At 46.7% G+C, this 14,789-nt stretch overlaps 2 protein-coding genes across 6 annotated transcripts; one reads left to right on the top strand and one right to left on the bottom strand.

Moving 5' to 3' along the window:
* Positions 1-11: 11 nt before the first annotated feature.
* On the top strand, positions 12-6,388 carry RILPL2 (Rab interacting lysosomal protein like 2). Of its 2 annotated transcripts, XR_010435104.1 has the most exons (5): positions 12-362; positions 1,122-1,273; positions 3,103-3,184; positions 3,547-3,654; positions 4,126-4,387. XR_010435104.1 is itself a non-coding variant. In XM_064675171.1 (4 exons), the coding sequence occupies exons 1-4, from the start codon at positions 12-14 to the stop codon at positions 4,148-4,150; spliced, it is 636 nt and encodes a 211-aa protein (XP_064531241.1). In that variant the 3' UTR covers positions 4,151-6,388. The 2 variants fall into 2 exon arrangements, 1 of the variants encoding a protein (XP_064531241.1); XM_064675171.1 differs by lacking the exon at positions 3,103-3,184 and having other exon boundaries at positions 4,126-6,388.
* On the bottom strand, positions 2,529-14,789 carry KMT5A (lysine methyltransferase 5A). 4 transcript variants are annotated; one of them, XM_064675158.1, is made up of 8 exons: positions 14,680-14,789; positions 14,280-14,374; positions 12,112-12,268; positions 10,831-11,047; positions 10,113-10,197; positions 9,729-9,788; positions 8,795-8,985; positions 5,563-7,773 (listed from the first exon to the last, which is right to left on the bottom strand). In XM_064675158.1, the coding sequence occupies exons 1-8, from the start codon at positions 14,687-14,689 to the stop codon at positions 7,563-7,565; spliced, it is 1,026 nt and encodes a 341-aa protein (XP_064531228.1). In that variant the 5' UTR covers positions 14,690-14,789; the 3' UTR covers positions 5,563-7,562. The 4 variants fall into 4 exon arrangements, with proteins under 4 accessions (XP_064531229.1, XP_064531228.1, XP_064531226.1 ...); XM_064675159.1 differs by lacking the exons at positions 5,563-7,773; positions 14,680-14,789 and adding an exon at positions 2,529-3,026 and having other exon boundaries at positions 14,280-14,523; XM_064675156.1 differs by lacking the exon at positions 14,680-14,789 and having other exon boundaries at positions 14,280-14,520.

The following is a 14,789-nucleotide window of genomic DNA, read 5'->3' as shown; positions in this document are numbered from 1 at the left end:
GAGCGGCGGGAATGCAGCGGGGCCGGCAGGAGGAGGAGGAGGAGCTGGACGACGAGGAGGAGGAGGATGGGGATGGCGGCCTGGAGAGCGCTCTGGAGAAGAGCCCGTTCCAGCTGACGGCCGCCGATGTGTACGACATCTCGGCCGTGGTGGGCCGGGACCTGCTGCAGCTCCGCGCCGGGCCCGAGCTCCCCGCCGCCCGCGCGCGGCTGCAGTTCAGGATCGTGCGGGTGCTGGAGATGCTGGAGGCGCTGGTGAGCGAGAGCAGCGTGGCCGAGGAGCAGCTGCGGCGGGAGCGGGACAGTCTGCGGCGGGAGCTGGAGCAGCTCCGGGCGGCGGCGGCCCCAGGCAGCGCCCCACAGGTGGGTGCGGGACAGGCCGGGCACAGGGACACGGGCCGGACGCGTGCGGGTCGTGCAGCCCACCCCGAGCAACACCAGAGGGGCCGGAGGATACTCGTGGTCTCTTTTGTCGCAGCAGAACGAGTCTCACAATGTCAGTTCCCGTCTTTGGCCATGAAGCCTTGGAGCTCTTCCCGTGGGGTGTTACAGGTCACAGTGCTGTGGATCCCCCGCTCCCGTTTCACCGCTTTATCTCAGCAACGTGCGGTGCCAGCAGAGTTGTTCAGGCGCTCACAGAGTTCACCGAGTACAAACCCACCGTGTTCAGTTCTCGCACAGCACCGGCCCCACATGAGACAACTTGCCATTTAAGCAAACGCTAGAGCTTTGTTACTCTGTGCAAGAGAAACTGTGACCCAAAAAAGCCATTACCACAGAGGTCTTAAATTAGGAAAGGAGAATTCATTTCTCACCTATCTCTGCCACAGATGTGATGTTAGATTGCTTGGCTTCTCCCACCATCAGAAAAGCTGATAAAAGCAGCTTCTTGGCAAACTAAATTGCAAACACTTTGGGACAGAGACATTGCTTTTAGCTGTGGTCAGAGCCTGTCACAGTTGGGGCTGGAAATGCAGTCACCAAGGGAATACAAAATATGAAGAACTATAATTAAGTGCTTAGAAAAAAAGTCAGGATTGTGATCAACTTGTACTAGTCCTACAAATTACTCCATGGTTTTGAGAGGTTACAAGATCATGACCAGCACTGTTTCTTTTCCAGATCAGCCTTGGACCAGATAAAATGGTGATCGACCTCACAGATCCCAACCGGCCACGATTCACGTTGCAGGAGCTCAAAGATGTGTTGCAAGAGAGAAACCAGCTGAAAGCTCAGCTTCTGGTGGTGCAAGAGGAGCTACAGTGCTATAAGAGGTACAGCATGAAGGCACCAAAGAATTAATAACTACTAATAACAATTAATTAATTCTTGTCTGGGGAGCTTATCAGACGAGAGCACGGCAGGCTCGGGCCAGGCACTGCCCAGGCGTGTAAGAGACACCTGTGCTCCCGAAAGCATTCAAAGAAAAACAGGGGAACAATGAAGTCTCTATGCAACATAATTTTAAAACTAAACTCCCTTTTGCTCTGCACAGTTCTCAGCCTGTTCCCAGAGTTGTCCCCTACGCACAGTTACTCCCACTTCCCATCCAGTGGGTTCCCATGCACAGGAATCCATCTGTGCAGTCACAGCAGTTGCACACACACAATGTCCAAAGCCACACCACACACGGAAGAGCACGGGGGTTTCCAGCTCAGCTTGAGTCAAAGTTTCCTTCCTCCTGCAGTGTGGGGACACTGCCTTATCTCTGGTCCTGCGCTCCCATGGGGGTATGGACTGCTCTAGGGACAGAATATCGAGCTCTGTCATCATTCAAGAGAAGCTGTGGGGGTTTAGGACTGCCAGCAGAGGGTTGTGTAAGGCACTTGAACTGTGCAGAACAAGTGCTTTGAGAGGAGGGTTTGGTCTTTCTCAAAGGGACCAGCCTGGGAGAACCGGTGTGAGCCAGAGGGTAGGATGAGGGAAGGGTCTTGCTCTTGGTGCTACAAATTCATTCACCCCCAAGGCTGCTCTCTTCAACCCTTGCCCATCCTCAGATTAGATTATAAACTCTTTGGAGCAAGAAACTACTTCTTAATCTGGACACAAAGTAAGCACATCAGATTTCAGTTGAGGTATCTCAGCAACAGCCTCCTGGATACAGTGAGCCTGCCCTTTGTCTGGTCTGTAACAGGCAGGTTAAGCCAAGAAGTTAAAAGTTAAATCCAAGAATTTACAAACTGCCTGACAGCACTTCCCCAGCTCAGCTGAATGCTTTGCTGTGCAGCCAGTGAAACGGCTTCTTGCTTTGATTTCCCAGCTGTTACACAGCTTAATACAGGCCAAGTTAAAAATTAACAGTGGGAATGTTTTCAGGTTTTGAGTGATTTCAGTCACAGTGCTGTGCACTGAGTGTGTCAGGGCTGCTTTTCAGTTCAAGTAATTTATGAGGTTATCTCCTTGTAGACTGCTATAGCTTAAGCCAAAATCCATCTTCCCTTTAAACAGTCACATAAAATTCTAATTGTAATTGTACAGCCATAAAGAGGAGCTGTGCAGGGGAAGGGGATAAATATGATCTAAAATGTCTTGTGTATATTGGAAATAAGCTCTATTATGCACATTGGAAATAAGCTCAGTTTAGCACAAGGTACCAAACATCCTCCCAAGGATTGGCTCACACTCACTGATGGTGTTTGGGGATTGCAGTTTTCATGGTGATTTCTAGGTAGAAGTTGTGCAGATATTACAGCTCTGCAGTGTCACCAAACAGCTCATAGTCCTTTCTCTCCAAGAGGAGAATCTGCCCCAGAATTACCCCATTCCTGATGTCACACCATTTCTAGATACTCTGTGTTTGTGCTTCCAAACCCAGCCAAATATTGCTTGGCTGCTCTCAGCCTTTGGCTCCTGCAGGCACAGGCTTTGATCCACTCAGCTCTCCCAGCAAATGAGGTCAGCTCAGGACAGTGACTGGCAGGCTGTGAAAACACTGAGTGTGCAGCCTGGGAAAGTCCAATCTGGTTCCAAGCAGGGAAAACTCCTTTGGTAAAGCTGAAACTGGTGCCTGAAGCAGGAGGTTACAACCTGTGGAGTGTAAGAAGAGCCAAGTAGGATCACACAATCGAGAGCTGAGGCAAAGCCTTTCTTTTCTCCTCTGTAGGGTGGAAAGAGGAACAGGCACCTGCCTTGCAGGGGAGCTGGGAATATCCCATGTGTTCCCAGCCTTGGTGGCTGCGCTGAAGGTACCACAAATCCACCCATGCAGGAATTCACTTTTTGTGTCTGCACCATCCTGTTATCCTTGGACCTCTCTACATATCCAATGTGTAATTCCACATCCCTTTCACTCCCATTATGATTTGCCATTTTATTTCTGGGGGAAAGTCAGCTTGTTACTTTAGTGTTCCCACAAAAGCATAGCCCCATTGCAATACTTAGGGATAACAATTCATTATTTTCCATTCACTACAAGGAAGAGTCTGGGCTGCCATCCCTGTCCCATGAACTCCCATTCATCCATGTCCCAGCTCACAGGGTTTAACATGTACACACTGTCACTATGCACAAACCCATGAAAAATAAACAAACCCCTTTCTTTTCCCAGTGGGATCATCTCACAGAGAAAGGACCAAACTGAAGAACTGGAAAAAGAAAGCAGTGGCAGCAGCGCTGGCACCAGCAAGGACAGTGAGAAGACAATCATCAAACGGCTGTAAGTTTGTCTGCAGCTTTTTGGGCAGAATTTGGGAGAACATGGCACCCTCAACCACAGGGAATCCAGGGAGGGATGCTGAACTCCAGCCCAGTTGGCTGGATATTGTTTTCTCTTGCTCCCCTTGTGAAGTTAAAAACCTGATAAGGAAATCTTTTCCTGTGGAAAAAGCACTCCACAGGAAGGCAACCTCCACCCAGGCAAGCAGGGAGTCACTTTTTTTTAGGAAAAACAAGTATTTCAGAGCAAAGCATGCAATATTTTCCTCCCCTGCCAGCACCTCAGGCCTGTGCTGTGGGAACACACTGGCCCTGGAGGTTTGTTTTCATTGTACACAGTACCCACAAGCTCAGGCCGTGTCCCTAAAGTTCCCCAAAATAGCAGAGCACATTGACACAGCCACCTCACAGCATTTCCAACTGCTTTTCTGCTTGTACATTATTGTTTCCTTGCTCTTGTTGATTTTTTTAGGTTTTCTTTTAAACATGGAAAATGAGCATCCTCAAGGACTCCTGCTAAGCACGGCACTGATGAGGGAGGAGACAAGGGCTGGGAGAAGCAGCACCATTCCTGCTGCAGAGAATGAGCAACCTCATCAAAATTGTGTTGTATAATATTCTTTCAGAATAGTTTTTACTCTGCTTTTTCAGAAACTGTTTAAAACAGACACTTTTTGTATTTCTTAGATTCCTGTCAGATATTACCCACGTGTAGAAATAAACCTTTATACACAGGTGGGGTTTATTCTTATTAAAGGAGCCTGTGATGATCAGTATAACATATTTACCCTGTCTAGCTATCAAAGCACTCAGCCCAAGTGATTTTGCAAGATGGAGATGATATTTAAGAGATACATGGCATTCCCAAGTGGCTGTTTGGGGTTGAGATGAATGATAGTGGAGAAGAGCACAGCAAGGGAAGGAAAGCTGCTGCCTCGTGCTCTGCCCACATGAAGGTCTGAGGTGCAGAAATGCTCAGACTGGAACAGATGCACCAAACACCTCATTTCTGACAGCTGAAGGGCTCCTGGGGAAGGCAGCTGTGTTTTGCATAAGCTCTCTTCTTCCCATCAACTGCCACAAGCTGTGTGTTGGCCCCAGTAATGAGATTTATCACCAGTGGAAGGATATAGGGCAAACAGAGGAGTGGGAAAAGAAGCCTGAAAGACACCAGTTAGGTTCCCCATTTAGAAAGGTAGAATATCCAGAGCAGAAAAGCCTGAATAGACATAAAAGGAGCAGTGACAGGTATCAAACTCTGATCTTACTCTCTTCAGAAGTGAAAGCAGGCTCCGAAGTCTTTTGATTCCCTCTCACACACTGGCAGCATGAGAAATATAGGACACTTCACACAACTGCTGGGATGCACAATGTGAGTGTGGCTCAGCAGAAGGCAGAGCTGCAGCCTCCCTTCAGAGTTCCTTGGCAACTGTGCATGAGAAGGCACCACCACAGAGGTCTGACCTCAGCCACCTGGTATAGGCAGGGTATGAACTGCTGAAGTCATTTTGCCATCCTCAAAATATCAATCTTAGCCATGCCCTCATGATGTATTTTGTAAAGCAGGGCAGCAGGGAAGGAGGTTACTGCATTGCCTGAGCAGAGGCTTTGTGTTCAAAAATAAATAAATAATCACGAATTAACAACAGCCAGGATACACCTCTGAGCTGAAAAGAGATGTGCTCTGAACTCCATCCTCCTGTGGTTTATCCAGGAATGTATTTTCCAATCTCCTTCAAAAAGGGCAGTTTAGCTCCCAACCCAAGGACATCTTGTAAGCACCGAGAAGTGCTTTACACCATATTAGAAGATGAAATCTTCCTAACAGGGACAGAGATAAACATCCAAATGGCAGTTTCTGTGAGAAATATATTGATACCTCAGTTCCTAGGAAAGTCAAGGATACATATGCAGTGCAACATCAGCTTTATTTCCATCTGACCCAGTGCTACTCCATTATCAGTTAAGCCTTTCAGAGAAGACAACTTTGTTTTTATGTAAAACAGGGAGATCATTCCCTTTTTTGTTTACAGAAGTGATGCTGAAGAACAGAGGTTTTAAGCTATTCAACCTGATAAAGGACAAGTAAACGTTTAAATAAAATAAAAAGAATCATTTTACTCTAATCTTGACTTAAGGGAAGTGCTCTAGTTTAAGGGAATACTGTACACACTGCTGAGGTCTCTGCTACTGAGACCAGAGAAAAATCAGTGCCAACTCAGCTAAGTTGGCCTTATCTTACCTGAAACTCAGTACATGGAAGGTAACAGGTCTCCAGTTACTCCTTCAGAAACGTGAACATACCCAGGCTGGCTCTGCCGAGTTTGCCTTGTGTTAAGCAGTAAATATCAAGCATTTAATAGCTAATGATTTTCACAGCTTTCTTTCCAATGCTCATGAACTGCAATGGAGACAGGTAGTATAGCAGCCACTTCATCAATAATAAATATATTCTTTATTTTACAGAGACATTGTCTTCAAGTTTTTAATTTAAAAAATACATCACTAAGCCACCTCTCTTGCTGCTGGAGCACACAACCAGGATGTTGTTGCTATCTGACCTATCACATAGGCAAGCATAAGATTGTCCTAGAGGGCATTCAGCTGGAACAGCAGCAGCCTTCAAGACATGAGGAATAGAAGACATTAACAGAGCCACAGATTCCTTGCTGACATCTTCCAGCAGCAAGTGTGGCTGATGGCTCACAGCCATTTTCATCTACACACATGCCAAGCCTGCCTTGGCAAAAATTCCAACTGGTAAGAATTCATCTTTAACATAAAGGACCTGCATTGTATTGCCTGCCTATATCCCAGATTTGGTTCTCCAACAGTAACATTCCAACATCCATGAGATGCCAAGCGCTTGACTCCCACGTAACACAGTGGGACCAGACCATGCTGGACAGACCTACAGGACCAGGCAATAAGGAATCTACTTTCTTCACTGTGTGAACTTCATTGTTACACTTTGAAGCTGCACATGAAGAGGACTCCTATTTTTGGAACCGCTATGCTCTACTTCAAGCATTCACAGTAAATAAATAGCTTCTGATGTGGCTAATTAGCATAGGAAGGTAATACAAAAATTTTTGGAGAGAGCTTTTACTTCTTTAAAATCCTCTGGGAGACACCTCCAACAATCAGCCATCAATATAAAAAGGTACCTTCTTAAATTTTAGAAAATAAGTAATGTCAAACATTGATTCTCACTGTGAAGTTCTATCTCCACATTTGTACTCAGTATCCACCCAGACTATCAAAATCCATCCTTGTTTGGCTGGGAGTCATTTCTCCAAAGAAAGCAGCCAATCTGACCATCCTTTTTTCCTCAGTGCCAGTGCATTTAAAGTTCATTGCCAACAGATTATACGACACCGAAAAAACTGGATTCCTACCACAAATTATTGGAGAATGATAGTAGCATCCATGCCAGAGAAGCCTGTCAGCACTGGGCTGGGAACAGCAGTGTGACAGGCAGTCAAGCCACTGCATGAACAGAGTACAGAAGTACTTCTGCTGTCAAAGTTAACGCCGAGTTCATCACCCCAAAGCGGAGCGTGAGATTTTCTTGCAAAAGCAGAAGCACAACCCCAGTGATTAAGTTTCTGTGCAAGTCTTTGACTGCTCAAGTGGCACTGGTCACTGTGCAGAAGCATTCAGATTTTAGGGAGGGTTTCCTTTTATGATACAAAAGGTTTGGCAATCTAAGATCAATTATTGAAGCCTGCCTGGAAAACTGTAATAGGTGTTTAAATACTGCAAAGCAAAAAGGTAGTTTGTAAGGAGCTCGGAAGACCGTAAGCAGTCCACTAAGAAAGCTGAGGGACATGAGGGCAGGAGAAGTAAATCCAGACTCCTTGTAGAACACTCAGTCCAGGAAAAAAAAAACAAAACAAAGAAGATGAATTAGTGTTTCAGCCATGGATGAGCTTCAATGGAAGCTTTGCTCCTGTCTCCATAGTCGTACAAGAGTTCTTCACCTGCTTTAATGTCCCTGGAAGCAATGAGGATGAGATGAGGAACACCATCAATGTCATGGAGCTTAGTCTGACAGTTGCCACATTTGCTGTGATTAATGAGCCTTCCCAGACGATTCGTTTCCTTTGTAGCATCGACACTGAAAGAACAAGAACAGTTTTTGTGGACCAAAACCCAAGTGCAAACAGGATAAAGAATGAGGAATCCCCACAAGGCTTGGAAAATGAAGGAGAAACAGAACATTACAGACCAACCATGATTAAACAGACAGCAATAAATACGGTAATGCAGGGAAACTAAAACAATCTGGGAGATTTTTAATTTAGCACAAAACTGAAAACTCTAGACTGTTTGAGCTCCTCTTTTCAGGAATAGCTGAATCCAGACGTAAGACACCATCAGAAAGGCTGGATACCTTAAATATCCTCCCCTCAAGAAAGCTGTGTCCAAGCTAAGTATATTTACTGAGTAAACCAGCAAAAGTAAATCAGCAAAAGGAAGGCTGAGAATGCCTAAATACTACATCCCCAAATTCCAGAGACCTGGATACTCCAGCTCTAGTGCCCCTCATTGCACAAAGAAGTGTTATGGCAGCTATCAAGCCACTTAGAATATAGGGCACTTCCAGGTAATTAATAGGTCACACACGTGGTTAAGTGACCTACGCTCCAGTATCCAGTAGGATCAGCCAAGGAGGAAAGAAGGTAGTCAGAGTAGTTACCTTTAGAGACCTGGAGTTTGGGGCAAATGAAACAGCAAATACATAAAGCATGAATCTGGGGTGGGTGTTAGGTGCTGGGAAAACAAGGACACCCACTCAAAGACACTTGAAGGAAATGCTTCTCTTCCAGAGAGTTTGTCCATCCTGCTTTTCAAACCAAATCCTTGCAACTCAGAAAAAGGAGTTAGTTTTAGAAGAGAATAAGCAGGGCTAGAAATCTCATCCAAGTAGATGCAACTCTCCATACAGCTTGTGCTGCACTTCAGAGAAAACTGCTCTGAGTCAACCACCAGCCCAGACTTGGAGGGGGATCAGTGCTCCCCAAGATTTTCATAATTCACGGTTCTCACTAAAAACACAAAACTTGCATGAAAACAAGAAAGGGTTTAGTGACATCCAAAGCCTCTGTGAGCCAACACTTGAGGGAAGAGGAGCTTACCAGTAGGTTTTGCTGAGGTACTGGAAATAGTACATGTAGCAGCCCGTGGATGGATCCTGAGCATACACAGCCTCCCGTTTCTTGGCATCAGTGATCTCTATGAGATCCCCGTGATACTCCACCACAAACTCTCCTCGATTAAAATGTTTAGTAGCAATGACTCCTCTCCCCTTGCCATCGATGTAATCAATCTGGAGAGTTGAAAAGAAAATCAGCTGGGAAATTAGAAAGTATTTACATGATTGCAAATATGCTGATTATGAGGAAATGAGTGATTTGTCATTACAAAATGCTGTCAAAGGGAATTCAAACAAATTCTGTCTACAGCAGACAAAGCTGTAGAAGCTGCCTGGCATTGTGGAATAAACACAGGACGAGTTTGGGATACATCCAGGTTACCAGGTAGTTTGATACAAAGGCTTCTAGTTAGAGAAATAAGAATTACTTTAAATAAACCCTAACTCTTCTCTTTGTGTCTGTTTTTTCTTTTAAACTCCCTATGAGCTGGGGCAGTGAGCTTTTCCATTTCATGTGCACGTTAGCATACGCAGGTTAGAAAGTTAAAGGAACAACAAGATTGATTACAAAAATTACATTTATCAGCCACCAGTACACTTTAGTATTCCTGTCTCCCCCCGTAAATTGGACAACTCCAAGGAAGTCCTATCACTGTCACAGGTGTGACAATATTGATCTACAGGCTGCTGCTTTTCAAGAATCACAGCTCTTCTGCACTTCCAGGGGCCATTTCTGCTTTAAATTCTAAAAGGGGTGATCAGAACAACCCAAATGTAAGCTCTTGGTCTCAATAACTGCATTTGACAGCAGTGGGAGGAAAACCAGTACAACCCATTATCCCAAGAGCCAGATTGCAAACCCACAGCAATGGGCTGTACACAGACTAAGAGCATTTGTTGGCTGACACTGCAGTTACCTTCATTCCTTCTTCTTTCCCACTTGTAATCAGCTCATCTATTTTCCTCCTCTCCTCAGTCTGCAGAATAAACAAGAACAAACAAAACCACAACTTTTGTAGTGTGTTCTAGAGCTGAAAGGCATTACTAGCCAGTGACACTCATTGTTCCAAACCACCCCATATTTCCAGCAAAACTGAATGGCAGAGAGACAGATTTCTACATAAGCAGCTGCATTCTGTCCAAGAACTGGACCAGCATTTCCAAATTTTAAGCATGTTCTTAACAGTACTTCCAGTGCACAGTGTTATTTGTACTTGGAATGGAAACCATTTACACACTTCCTCAAATCTTCAACTAACCAGCCATGTTAGAAGTAATGTCATTTAAACAAGATGCACTACCTCCAATTCAGATTTGCTCTTCCTGGAACTTCTCCTAACTGGGTAATAATCTGTCACTTTTCGGTTTGGTGTCCTTCCTTGTGTTCTAAGGGATAAGAAAGAGAGAACACACACACTTTTCAGACTATTTGTGAAGTTACACCTCTAGGACAGAGGTATGTGCAAGAAATTTTTATTTTCAGCTTGGTGTGTTGAAAGGTGACCAAGATGAATCAGTAGCCAAAGCTACATTCCCATTTTCCCCCATGCTACTTCCACTGCTCCAGTACTAATAACAATAAAAATGAGATACCACTGGAAATAAACTGAAGGTCACATCACAAGTCTGGAGCCCCCTGTGTGCCTTGCTAGAAGGCACTCAAAAATTTAGGTCATGAAAACTGCTTGGCAAGGAATTCATTAATGTTAGGTCACATTACTCTGATACCATGAGAAAGAGGATCAGCTCAGCCAGGAAACCTCCAACTGTTCTGTTTCTGACAAGATACATTCCCATTTGTCCATAGAAAAGTAGGTCTTAATGGCTCATTAATTTCTTTTTCCACAGGTGATCAGCAAATATTTCACTTGTGATAAAATACCCTGACCTTGCTTTCAAGAAAAACAAGAACCTCTGCAATGTAGATCAATACTTTGATGTGATTTTGTGGGTTTTTTTAAGTCCAATATTCCCAAGAAAACAAGGAGCTCTCCTTTTACGATTCCACAAGTCACTTACTTTTTCCTTGGTCCACGTTTTGCTTTTACCATCTTTTTCTGAGCTGGCTTTGCATTGGCCTCCTCAGCACAGTCTGCAGGCAGGGGGGGCTTCTGGGATTCTGCAGTTTCTTGGTTTTGATCAGAGGGCACTGAAGGATTGCACCCACTCTCCTTATCCTTCTGCTCTTCTGCTTTCATAGCACCTTCAACTATTTTGCCACCATTCTTTTTTCCTGCTGACAGGAAAATAAAGTAAGGCTCTGAGCTCAGGACCAGCTATACCAGAGTGCTTTAAGTGAATTCCAGTGGTTTATAGTTCTGCTCCTACCCTGACACCACATCCTCCTGCTCAGACAGCTGCTGCAGAGGCAGGTGAGAGTGGCTTAAAGCTGAATAAGGTTTTCATGGAGAGCAAATGCCCAGGTTGAACAGTCCCATCTGCTGAGCCAGATGTTTCAGACTCCCTGGAGAAGTGAAGCACAGCTGCAAGGCCTCAGCACAGAGACAAGCCAAAGCCATCTTCACTTCCTTGTCAAAACTGGGGAGCCAAATCAGGAGCTAAAGGCCCTGAGTTTGCAGAAAACCTGGCACTTGCCATGTTGAGAGGGACTTACAATACCTGCTGGCTAAAAGCATTTGCATCAAAATGTTTTGACCAATTACCAAGGTTATTAAAAATACATGTTTAAACACAAGCCAGCTGAGTTTTATTTCCTCTCCACAAACTTATGGAACATTCCCATTTCCAGTCACTGCAATGAAGCCCCTATGAACCCTGGCACTCAGCATTCACAGCCTGTGCTCCTCCTTCCCACTGCTTTTACTTCTTCCTGAAAATTTGACAATTGTTGTTTCTTCTCCTACCAGCACCTCAGCCTCATACTCGATAAATTAGTCAAATTACAGAATAAGCCAGTTTTAGGTAATAAAGCAGATCCCAAAAAATTAGACAAACTGCCAAGCACCGACCCGAAGAAGCAGAGTATTAACAGAATTGCAGGGAAATTGGGGCATATTGACAACACAAGCATTAGTTTTTTATATCCAGACAAAACAAACATGGCCAGACAAAAGCCATAGGGAAAAATTGCCTGGTAAACCTATGACTGAAGTTTTGAAAAGGATCAGGACACACCCATCTTTGTAGAGTCCCAGTTTGCCAACAGAGTTGGCAATGGAGGACTGGGAAAGCTGCTGGGCCCGGGGAGCTGCCCAGCCTTGTTCACTGTGTATTAAAGCTTTCAAACTGTAGGTGGGGGGAACACATGTAACAAGATAAGAATCCAAAACTCAGTCTTACCAGCTCCTTTCCTGTAGGTTTCCTTTAGTGTTTTGCCCTGACATTTCACCTCGTGATACATGACAGAGTTTTCCTCTTGAAGTGGGGGGCGAGCACCAGGAGCTTTGTTAGGGTTCAGGTAGCTGTAGATTTTGGATTGACCAATAAACACATTCTCCTAAAACAGACCCACACAAAAATCAGGACATCACAGAGATTGGAGGAAATTCAGCTTGGCATCCACAGGGCTGACAGCTGACTGTGCTGATGCAAATTATGCTGCTTTAATGCTGCAGTTGCTGTTTCTAAGTAAAAATATAGCAGTGGTGAGCACCGTGAGAACTTCACTGGTACAAACTCTCAGTCTGAGAGAGCTTTCACATGAAATGTGGCAGGATGAGGTAGTCAGAACTAACTCCAGCCTCCGCCCTGTGCTTCACAGCATGAACTCTGGTGCTAAAAAAAACCCCAAGCCCGAGCTCCTCGGAAGGAAGGCGGCTCAGAGAGCACAAGCCAAATAAAATACAGAGACACAGCAAAAATTGCCCAAGCCCAGTACAGACCCCTCATAGCCAGAGACTGTGAGCTACCAGCTACTCCCAGGAGGTGTCAAATGTTACTGCAGCTCTGTATGCTCTACTGAGCAGCACAGAAGACAGGAATCAGTTTTACACTCTACCTTGAGTGACACCTCTCAGGGAAGCCTGGGAGATAAACAGTGCTATTTATTTATCCATTATATGTCACAAAATAAAGTGTAAAAGTTGTTAATGAAAAAAACAACATTGAAGAGTGGCAAGCCCAGTGAGGAAAATGGCAAAGCCCTCTGGCATCCAAACACCAGAGCCTGGGGTTTGTTCCCTGGCTCAGGCTCCAAGACACTGCCAGGGAACAGTGTCAAATTCAGCAAAGTTTAGTGGAGTTGTGTCGCCTTTGCTTTTCCAGCCTCCTGCCACCTGGCTCCCTTTGCCTGGACAGTGTATGTCAGATTTCAACCCTGAAATCTCAGAGTCTGGGCAAACAGATGCAACTTGGCCAAAATGAGCTTTGCTTGGCTATAGTTTGACTCCATTAAAAGCAATTTTCAGACATTGCAAACCAGTGAAAACAACAAAAACATGCTTCCGTTTTTTTAGGAAAGTAAGGAACAATGGTTTCCATTAGTTAAAAAGAATAACTCAAATATAGCAGACTAAACAAACATCTCTGATACCTGGGCACACATGCACTGAAAAAACAGAGCACACAATACATAGGATAATTTTAATAATTAACATAATTGTGAATAACAAACTTCATGTGTACATAATTGACACACAAAATAAGACCAGTTAAAGGCTCAAACCTTAGTCCACCAATAAACTTTACTGAAGATTAGCATTATAGAGAACAGTGTGATAAAAAGCGAGGTGGACACACCCTGACCCCCCCATATTTCTCAGACCTATGAAACACAAAACCTGCTTATTAAAAAACTGGGGCTTTGAAGCACGAAATACTACAAAAACACTCCATTTTATCAACTGCAAGCAATATATCTTGTGCTGCAAAGTTCTCAAGATTTAGTGAGGAGTTTAAATATGGGCATTTTGAGAGAAAGCCCGGAGCAGCGAAGTGCAGCGTCCACCTGCCAGCTGAGCCTTCAGGCTTTGAACACACAGGAAACCAACAACTATTTTCCCAGCGCAGCTTCCTCCCCTCATTCCCAGCTCCCTGCCCGCTGCGCTCCGGGCGCTACCGAGACGCGGCTGCCACGTCTTTGTCTCTGCCAGGCTGGAGACCCTGGAGAGCAGAGATTCTCTCAGCACAGCAGAGCACACGAAGGGCTCTCAGTGGCTCTGGGGTTTAATGCAACAGCCGCAAATTATCTCCATTGGGCCTTAAATGCAAAGCGACCATCAAAGCTCCAGCCAGCTGCCTATGACAGAACTGCAGGACGGGGGAGATGGCACGGAGGGAGTGCCGGGGCTCGGGCCTGGCTGCTCGCAGGGGAACCACGGGAAGACACCGACTCTACCTAAAGTTACCCGATTTCTCAATGACTGCAGGACCCCAGAATCCCGGGGTTCCACGGTTCCCCGGGGCAGCCGCCCGCCGATTCCCAACTCCCCGGGGGGCAGCGGAGAGCGCAGGAGCCCCCCGGGAATGGCCCGCCCCGTTCCGCCCGCCCAGGCCCGGGCACTGCTTACCCCGCCGGCCCGGGGGCGGCCGGGGCCCTTCCTGTCGGCGCTCTCGGGACTCGCCTTCTCCGCGCCGCCCGCCCTGGTCTTGGGCATGTTCTTCCCTAGGAGCGAGGGGGGAAGGTCTGCGCCTGAGCCATGTCCGGCGCGGCCGCCCGCGGTCATCGCCCGGCCGCCCCGGCCTGCGCCATGTTTAAAGGGCTGGATGCGGCAGGGCGAGCCGCGGCGGCCCAGCCCCTTCCCGGCGAGCTGCGCACACCGCGCGGGGGAGGAGTCCCGCCGGCCCCGGCGCCCCGCACCTCCCGGGAGGAGCTTCCGCGCCGCGGAGATGCCCCGCGCCGCGCGGCCCCCGCCCCGCGCCCGCCGCGCCCTGGCCCCGCTCCGCTCGCCCCCGCTCCGCCCCGCGCACCTCCGGCCATAGCGGCGGCGGCGGCCCCGCAGCCCCGCGCCGGGCGGGCCCCGCTGTCCCCGCGGGGCGGTTGGCGGCGGCGGCCCGGACTCCGCGGGGAGACGCCGCGC

The sequence above is a fragment of the Pseudopipra pipra genome, chromosome 18, assembly GCF_036250125.1.
Source record: "Pseudopipra pipra isolate bDixPip1 chromosome 18, bDixPip1.hap1, whole genome shotgun sequence".
Classification (NCBI taxonomy): domain Eukaryota; kingdom Metazoa; phylum Chordata; class Aves; order Passeriformes; family Pipridae; genus Pseudopipra; species Pseudopipra pipra.
Note: the sequence above shows the minus strand (reverse complement) of the source record. Positions and strands in the feature narration are given on the sequence as shown.

What these genes read in the sequence shown, in the direction of transcription:
- KMT5A (XM_064675156.1), bottom strand. Translation starts at nt 14,435, where the DNA reads ATGACCGCGGGCGGCCGCGCCGGACATGGCTCAGGCGCAGACCTTCCC. An exon ending in GCCGCCCCCGGGCCGGCGGG is followed by an intron (nt 12,269 to 14,279) that starts GTAAGCAGTGCC and finishes GGTCTGTTTTAG; the next exon opens with GAGAATGTGTTTATTGGTCA. An exon ending in TACCTCAGCAAAACCTACTG is followed by an intron (nt 7,774 to 8,794) that starts GTAAGCTCCTCT and finishes TTGTTCTTTCAG; the next exon opens with TGTCGATGCTACAAAGGAAA.
- RILPL2 (XM_064675171.1), top strand. Translation starts at nt 12, where the DNA reads ATGCAGCGGGGCCGGCAGGAGGAGGAGGAGGAGCTGGACGACGAGGAG. An exon ending in GAGCTACAGTGCTATAAGAG is followed by an intron (nt 1,274 to 3,546) that starts GTACAGCATGAA and finishes TTCTTTTCCCAG; the next exon opens with TGGGATCATCTCACAGAGAA. An exon ending in AAGACAATCATCAAACGGCT is followed by an intron (nt 3,655 to 4,125) that starts GTAAGTTTGTCT and finishes TGATTTTTTTAG; the next exon opens with GTTTTCTTTTAAACATGGAA.